The 8,289-nt window shown below is 58.3% G+C and overlaps 1 protein-coding gene across 1 annotated transcript; it reads right to left on the bottom strand.

Moving 5' to 3' along the window:
* Positions 1–1,146: 1,146 nt before the first annotated feature.
* GM2A (GM2 ganglioside activator) lies at positions 1,147–3,475 on the bottom strand. The gene is made up of 3 exons (XM_014947681.1): positions 3,310–3,475; positions 2,282–2,464; positions 1,147–1,582 (listed from the first exon to the last, which is right to left on the bottom strand). Exons 1-3 carry the CDS (start codon positions 3,325–3,327, stop codon positions 1,427–1,429), a joined length of 357 nt encoding a protein of 118 aa, XP_014803167.1. The 5' UTR covers positions 3,328–3,475; the 3' UTR covers positions 1,147–1,426.
* Between the last annotated feature and the right edge of the window lie 4,814 nt (positions 3,476–8,289).

Here is an 8,289-nt window from a genome sequence, read left to right on the forward strand (position 1 = left end):
TCTTCTTCCAAGGAACAGGCGACAGGACAAGAGGAAATGGCCTCAAGTTGTGCCAGGGGAGGTTTAAGATGGATATTAGAAAACATTTCTTCACCAAAAGGATTTTGAAATATTGGAACAGGCTGCCCAGGGAAGTGGTGGAATCTCCATCCCTGGAGGTATTTAAAAGTCAGGTAGACGTGGTGCTGAGGGACATGGTTTCGTGGTGGTTTTGTCAGTGTTAGGTTAATGGTTGGACTCAATGATCTAACAGGTCCCTTCCAACCTAGACAACTCAATGATTCTATGGTCACTGGGGACAAGCAACACCCCCAGAGCTCTCCATGTGGTCTGTCCACCCTGTGAGCAGGAGGCTGCGTCCCTGTGTCTGCGAGCAGCACCTGCAGGTCCCCACCATGCCCCTTGCACAGGAACCAGCCCCAGGGCTCTTTTGGCCGCAGCATCCTCCACCATTGCTCCCACCCCACTTCCACTCACCCCCAAGCTCCAAGCCCCATCCCTGCTATTTCAAGGGAAACAAATGCCACCCCCCAGGTCACTCCCAGCATCAAGAAGCACCAGCTCCTCTTCCTCGTAAAAAGATTTATTAAGAACCTGCAGTAGCTGCCTGAAAGGAGGATGCTGCCCTGGCACGGGCGCTGTGTGGTGGCAGGGAGCGGAGTGAGAGGATTAGCGCTTCTCCAGGCAAAACAAACCCGGGTCAGACCCAGCAGCAGGATGACAGGGAGCGAGTGGAGGGCACAGAAAGGTGGTGGCAGCACATCTGCTTGGCAGAGGACCTCCCGCCGGGGCAGCCCAGCAGTAGTTAAGGCGTATAAAGTGCTTGGAGGAAGACCAGCCCTACGGCGGAGCTAAATAACTCAAGCAGAGAGGGACAGCGAGGGATGCAGGTGGCTGGTGGGTCACCTGCACCTCCACCCTGTGGGGACCTGGCATAAGAGGGTGACATTGACACCTGCCCTGCCTGGAGCTGCAGGCAGGAAGGATGCTGCCTGCCCATGCCTCGGCCCCCAGATACAACCAGGAGATGGGCTGCAGGGTCCCCACATAGGACCCAGGCTGCTGGTCTTCATGGTCATCTCCCAGTCCACCCCATGGCCAGGTTGCTGCTCCACGTTGTGGGGGTGCTTCTGCCGATGCAACTAGGTAAAAAACAACCACCCCCAGGCTGGGGTTAGCTCCACGGCCACCCTGTCCAGGGCAGGGGACACCCAGGTGAAGAAGTTGGGGACAGCAGGACAGCTGTAGGAGCCTTTCTGTGTGTAAGCAGGGGAGGGGGGACACGGAGCGGGGGTACAGGGGCTGCCTCCTCCTGGCAAGGAGAGGGATGCACCTCAAAGGAACGCGGTGGGACAAGACAGGGTGCAACTGGATGAGATGAGACAGGGGACCAAAGTGGTGGGGAGAGGAGGGACGTCCCTACCCCTCACTGGGACTGCAGGGAGAAGGCCAGCTTGACGCAGGCGAGCTCCTGCCCACCACTGCTGACGGTCGCCCGGACACGGTAGTTGCCGTTGGTCATCCAGGAAGGCAGCTCCACGTCGGGAAGGTCGAAGTCACTGGCTGGCAGGGAGTAGGAGCCCTGTGGAGAGAGGGGACACATAGGCAAGACGTCAGCTGAACCCCTCATCCCTGCGCCAAAGGGCATGGTGGTACCCACTGGCGCTGCTGGCATCCCACCAGTGCTGCCAGTGTCCCACCAGTGCTCCTGGCACCCCACCAGTGCTCCTGGCACCCCACCAGTGCTCCTGGCACCCCACCAGTGCTCCTGGCACCCCACCAGTGCTCCTGGCACCCCACCAGTGCTCCTGGCACCCCACCAGTGCTCCTGGCACCCCACCAGTGCTCCTGGCACCCCACCAGTGCTCCTGGCACCCCACCAGTGCTCCTGGCACCCCACCAGTGCTCCTGGCACCCCACCAGTGCTCCTGGCACCCCACCAGTGCTCCTGGCACCCCACCAGTGCTCCTGGCACCCCACCAGTGCTCCTGGCACCCCACCAGTGCTCCTGGCACCCCACCAGTGCTCCTGGCACCCCACCAGTGCTCCTGGCACCCCACCAGTGCTCCTGGCACCCCACCAGTGCTCCTGGCACCCCACCAGTGCTCCTGGCACCCCACCAGTGCTCCTGGCACCCCACCAGTGCTCCTGGCACCCCACCAGTGCTCCTGGCACCCCACCAGTGCTCCTGGCACCCCACCAGTGCTCCTGGCACCCCACCAGTGCTCCTGGCACCCCACCAGTGCTCCTGGCATCCCACCAGCTGGGCTTTCAGGCGTACCGCTTTGAAGGGGCAGTGGCAGGGGATGCCATAGGTGAGCAGGGGCTCCGGGCAGGTGGTGCCAGGCGGGATGAGGTTGTCGAGGACGGTGCAGACATCGTCGTAGGTGCAGCTGCCCAGCTGGTCGATGCAGGGCAGCTGGATCCACAGGTCGCCCAGTGCCTTCTCTACCACTAGCACCGCCTGGAGGGAAGATACTCAGCACCAGTACAGCCAGCATGGACACCCACAGCTCCTCCAGCCTGTCCCATCCCACCATCCCAGCCGCCTCCCTCAGTTCCTGCTCGTGCAGTTCTTTGGGGTGTCCATCGGGCCACCGCACACCCTCCTGCCTCCCCCTCCTGCTTTCGGTTCCTCTCTGCCTGCAGGTTTCTCTTCCTCCAACCTCAGCTTGACCCCTGAGAAAACACGTCCCAGTATCCCACACACCTGCTCCTTCCCCTCTCCTCGGTGGCCTGTCCCAAAACCACCCAGCAGTTCCCACCGCCTCCATGTCTCCCCGCCACCCCAAACAGCCTCCGTGGCATTGCTCGAGGCAGCCCAGGCATGTTGGGTACAGAGACACGTTTGGTCTCATTCCAAAACATCCCCAAAAAGTGGCACAGGGCAGCCAGGCCAGCCCAGGGCTCCTGCAGCAGTGCCATGGCACATCCCTGGAGGGTCATCCAGCCCTGGCTGCTGAAAAACGAGTGCTGCAGTGACTGCCAGGAGCACCCAGGGTGCTTGGAGCTTCATTTCCCTCCCTGAGTCATCGTGTCTCCAGGACACCACCCAGCTGAGGTGGTTTCTCCCACTGGATCAAGGTTGGGAGCTTCCCACAGGGCTGTCTGCTCCCACCACGGGTGTCCCCGTGCCCATCGCCCTGTTCTGGCTTACAGAGCCTGGTGTGCTCTGCCCTGCACCTCTCCGTGCATCCTTCCCCCAGGGGCTGCTAGTTCCCATACCCACTGCTGGGCATTTCCCAGTTGCCACTGGTTCTGGGAAGCTCTGCCCTCTCCTCGACCCATGGAGGCATCTCCAGCACGTACCTTCAGGGGGGAGGCCATGGCCTTGCTGCTGCTGACGGCCGCGCTAACGCGCAGGCTCCCCGGGATGCTGATGGGGTCGGGTGCCACGGAGAGGCTCTTCAGCACCACGGGGTCCTTCCCACCACCGCAGTCCTCCCAGGCAAAGCCACCAACCTGCAGCACCGAGGGACAGGAGGAGTTAGAGCCCAGGGGTGAGCCTTGCCTTGGGTTTGTAGGAGGTTTCCCCAGTGCTGGACCCCCAAAGCTCCTAATACACACATCTGCTCACAAACACAGCCAGAAAATGACCCCCAGCACCCTCTCAAACACCAAATAAATATTTCCCTCTGCATTTCTTGCACTCCCAGCTCCCCGAGCCTGAGGGCATTGCAGAAACTCTCCATCCAACCGCAATTGCCACAACCTCCTTTCATGTACTTCTCACCCAAAGAGGGTTCCCAGGCTGCGATTTCCAAACCAGCCCGGGCTCAGTCTCCGAATGCTTCCTTTGCAGGCGAACAAGGTGAGAAGTATCCTTCAAGCTATCGCCAGCAGCACCGAGTAAGGTGTTTGAGAGCAGGTGGTGACCAGGGTGGCTGTGCTGGCCAGGGATGCTGTGCCCTGCAGGGGCTCCGGGGCCAGCACAGGTCCCAGCTTGGCCAGGACCAGCCCGGCTGTTGCAAGTCCTCATCCACCAGCTCTGGTCCCACACAGGAGCAAGAATCACACTCACACCATCACCATGAATATGGCTCAACGTTTCCATCTCTGCTCATGCTCAGGGGACAGACGAGCCAGGCTCATCCCCTGCCTGAAACACCCCAGGAGCCTGATCCTCAGTCAAAATGAGCTAGAGAATGCACTGGCAGAGTTCACAGTCCTGAGGGAAATGGGTCAGGAGAAGAACAAAGTCAAGACCCTGAATTTTAGGAAAGCAAACTTCCAGCTCTTCAAGAAGTTAGTCAATAGGACCCCTTGGAAAACTGCTCTCAGGGGCAAGGGAGCAGAACAGAGCTGGCAGATCTTTAAGGATGCTTTCCATAGGTGCAAGAGCTCTAGATCCCCAGGTGTGAGAAATCAGGAAAGGAAGGCAAGAGATTGGCATGGCTGAGTCGAGACCAGCTGGTGAAACTAAAGGGTGAGAAAGAGGTGCCCAGGCAGGGGGAGCAGGGACAGGAATCCTGGGAAGAGTACAGGGGCACTGCCCGGTTGCATAGGGGTGGCATCAGGAAGGGCAAGGTGCAGCTGGAGCTGAACTTGGCAAAGCTAAAGGGTGAGAAAGAGGTGCCCAGGCAGGGGGAGCAGGGACAGGAATCCTGGGAAGAGTACAGGGGCACTGCCCGGTTGCATAGGGGTGGCATCAGGAAGGGCAAGGTGCAGCTGGAGCTGAACTTGGCAAAGGATGCAAAGAATAATAATAATAATAAGGGCTTCTATAGGTATGTCAGCCAGAAAAGGAAGGTCAAAGAAAACGTGTTCCCCCTGGTGAGCAAGACTGGCAAATTGGTAATGAGGAGGAGAAGGCTGAGGTACTCAACAACTCTTTTGCCTCCGTCTTCACTGGCAACCTCTCTTCCCACACCTCCCGAGTGGATGGACCACAAGGCAGGGACTGGGGGAGAAAAGTCCCTCCCACTGTAAGAGAAGAACAGGTTTGTGACCACCTGAGGAACTGGAACATAGAGAAGTCTATGGGACCCAATGAGATGCATCCCAGAGTCCTGAGGGAACTGGCTGATGTAGTTGCCAAACCACTCTCTGTGATACTGGAAAAGTCAGGGCAGTCAGGTGAAGTCCCCAGTGACTGGAAAAAGGGAAACGTTGCACCCATTTTGCCCAGAGGGGTGGCAGATGCATGGAAACGTGCCCTGCAGGGGCTCCGGGGCCAGCACAGGTCCCAGCTTGGCCAGGACCAGCCCGGCTGTTGCAAGTCCTCATCCACCAGCTCTGGTCCCACACAGGAGCAAGAATCACACTCACACCATCACCATGAATATGGCTCAACGTTTCCATCTCTGCTCATGCTCAGGGGACAGACGAGCCAGGCTCATCCCCTGCCTGAAACACCCCAGGAGCCTGATCCTCAGTCAAAATGAGCTAGAGAATGCACTGGCAGAGTTCACAGTCCTGAGGGAAATGGGTCAGGAGAAGAACAAAGTCAAGACCCTGAATTTTAGGAAAGCAAACTTCCAGCTCTTCAAGAAGTTAGTCAATAGGACCCCTTGGAAAACTGCTCTCAGGGGCAAGGGAGCAGAACAGAGCTGGCAGATCTTTAAGGATGCTTTCCATAGGTGCAAGAGCTCTAGATCCCCAGGTGTGAGAAATCAGGAAAGGAAGGCAAGAGATTGGCATGGCTGAGTCGAGACCAGCTGGTGAAACTAAAGGGTGAGAAAGAGGTGCCCAGGCAGGGGGAGCAGGGACAGGAATCCTGGGAAGAGTACAGGGGCACTGCCCGGTTGCATAGGGGTGGCATCAGGAAGGGCAAGGTGCAGCTGGAGCTGAACTTGGCAAAGGATGCAAAGAATAATAATAATAATAAGGGCTTCTATAGGTATGTCAGCCAGAAAAGGAAGGTCAAAGAAAACGTGTTCCCCCTGGTGAGCAAGACTGGCAAATTGGTAATGAGGAGGAGAAGGCTGAGGTACTCAACAACTCTTTTGCCTCCGTCTTCACTGGCAACCTCTCTTCCCACACCTCCCGAGTGGATGGACCACAAGGCAGGGACTGGGGGAGAAAAGTCCCTCCCACTGTAAGAGAAGAACAGGTTTGTGACCACCTGAGGAACTGGAACATAGAGAAGTCTATGGGACCCAATGAGATGCATCCCAGAGTCCTGAGGGAACTGGCTGATGTAGTTGCCAAACCACTCTCTGTGATACTGGAAAAGTCAGGGCAGTCAGGTGAAGTCCCCAGTGACTGGAAAAAGGGAAACGTTGCACCCATTTTGCCCAGAGGGGTGGCAGATGCATGGAAACATTCCAGGTCGGGTTGGACGGGGCTCTGGGCAACCTGATCTAGTTGAAGATGTCCCTGCTCATTACAGGGGGGGTGGACTAGATGACCTTTAAAGCTCCCTTCCAACCTGAACTATTCTATGATAATGAAAATCCACACACAGGGGATGTCACCTGGACGGGGGGACAACACTTGTGTGTCCTGGCTGGGCTGGGAGCCATGCTGGGAGATATCCCCAGTTTCCTCCCAGTCCCACCAGTCCCCTCAGCCACTGCCAGCAAAGCCACGGGCTGGCAACAGCCCCAGAGCCCTTTGCTCCCACAACCCACGTCCAAAGGCGGGGGAGATGGCGGCACTTGCCTGCAACAGCCATGAGTGGATGGATCACAAGGCAGGGACTGGGGGAGAAAAGTCCCTCCCACTGTAAGAGAAGAACAGGTTTGTGACCACCTGAGGAACTGGAACATAGAGAAGTCTATGGGACCCAATGAGATGCATCCCAGAGTCCTGAGGGAACTGGCTGATGTAGTTGCCAAACCACTCTCTGTGATACTGGAAAAGTCAGGGCAGTCAGGTGAAGTCCCCAGTGACTGGAAAAAGGGAAACGTTGCACCCATTTTGCCCAGAGGGGTGGCAGATGCATGGAAACATTCCAGGTCGGGTTGGACGGGGCTCTGGGCAACCTGATCTAGTTGAAGATGTCCCTGCTCATTACAGGGGGGGTGGACTAGATGACCTTTAAAGCTCCCTTCCAACCTGAACTATTCTATGATAATGAAAATCCACACACAGGGGATGTCACCTGGACGGGGGGACAACACTTGTGTGTCCTGGCTGGGCTGGGAGCCATGCTGGGAGATATCCCCAGTTTCCTCCCAGTCCCACCAGTCCCCTCAGCCACTGCCAGCAAAGCCACGGGCTGGCAACAGCCCCAGAGCCCTTTGCTCCCACAACCCACGTCCAAAGGCGGGGGAGATGGCAGCACTTGCCTGCAACAGCCAGCCCTGAACTTGCCACAAGCCAGCGGTGAGAGCCCAACCCCAGCTCCTTCTTCCCTGAGCAGGCTCCAGCCTAATTACAGCTCTTTTCCTGGCAGGAGGACGCCCGGGCTGGTTTGGCTGGGGCGGCCCATGTCCCCATGTCACGGGGTGGGGGGGGGCCCGGGGGCTTTCCGTGCCTGCTCAGCAGCCGCAGAACCGGTGGAGGCTGTATTACCTGGTGCCAGGCCGCAGGCCCAGCGGGCAGCGCTGCCCACACAGACCAGGAGCCCGTCCCGACACCCCTCTCCCCAGCCCCGGGGAGCAGCTCAGGGCAGGACACGGGGTTCAGGGCAAGCCAGGGCAAGGGGGCTGACTGCGCCCCGACATTTAGCAAGAGCTGGGAGCCCCTCGAGAGCCTGCGGGGAAAGAGTCTCCCCAGGAGCTAACACACAGGGGTGTGTGGCTGCACGTCGCGGTGCTGCACCCCACAGAGCCCCCTCCAGCCTCCCTACCCAGCTCCCCCTTCACTGGAAAATAAAGAAGAGATATTCCCCTCCGCACCGCCTGAGAGTCACGCATCTTAATCACCCGTATCTTAATCAGCGCCTGTTGATGAGCCCGGCCCAGCGCTGCGTGGGAACCTGGAGGCAGCAGCCTGAGCTGGTTTGCCGGAAAATGTTCCCCAACAAGGGAGGGAATGAGGTGGTTTGCAGGAAAATGCTCCCCAACAAGGGAGGGAAGGAGCTGGTTTGCAGGAAAATGCTCCCCAACAAGGAGGGAATGAGCTGGTTTGCAGGAAAATGCTCCCCAACAAGGAGGGAAGGAGCTGGTTTGCAGGAAAATGCTCCCCAAAAGGGAGCACGGAATGAAAGCCAAGGTGCTGGGAGGCTGTGGGGAAAGCTCCACCGAAGGCAGCGAGGCCTCTGGGCTTCAGGGTTCGCAACAAAACTGAAATCTCTGAAAAACTGAAAAACTCCTCCTCCTCCTCGGGGGCTCAACCCGAGCCTGCAGCCCTGCTCCCCCAATTCCAGCAGGTTTGTGGGATCCTACTCCCCCCCTCCTCTCC

This window comes from Calidris pugnax, unplaced genomic scaffold, assembly GCF_001431845.1.
Source record: "Calidris pugnax isolate Ruff unplaced genomic scaffold, ASM143184v1 scaffold27, whole genome shotgun sequence".
NCBI classification, from domain to species: domain Eukaryota; kingdom Metazoa; phylum Chordata; class Aves; order Charadriiformes; family Scolopacidae; genus Calidris; species Calidris pugnax.

Excerpts from the sequence above, each read along its gene's own strand:
- GM2A (XM_014947681.1), bottom strand. Across the intron at positions 1,583-2,281 it reads GCCACTGCCCCTTCAAAGCG|GGCTCCTACTCCCTGCCAGC; the intron begins GTACGCCTGAAA and ends CTCTCTCCACAG.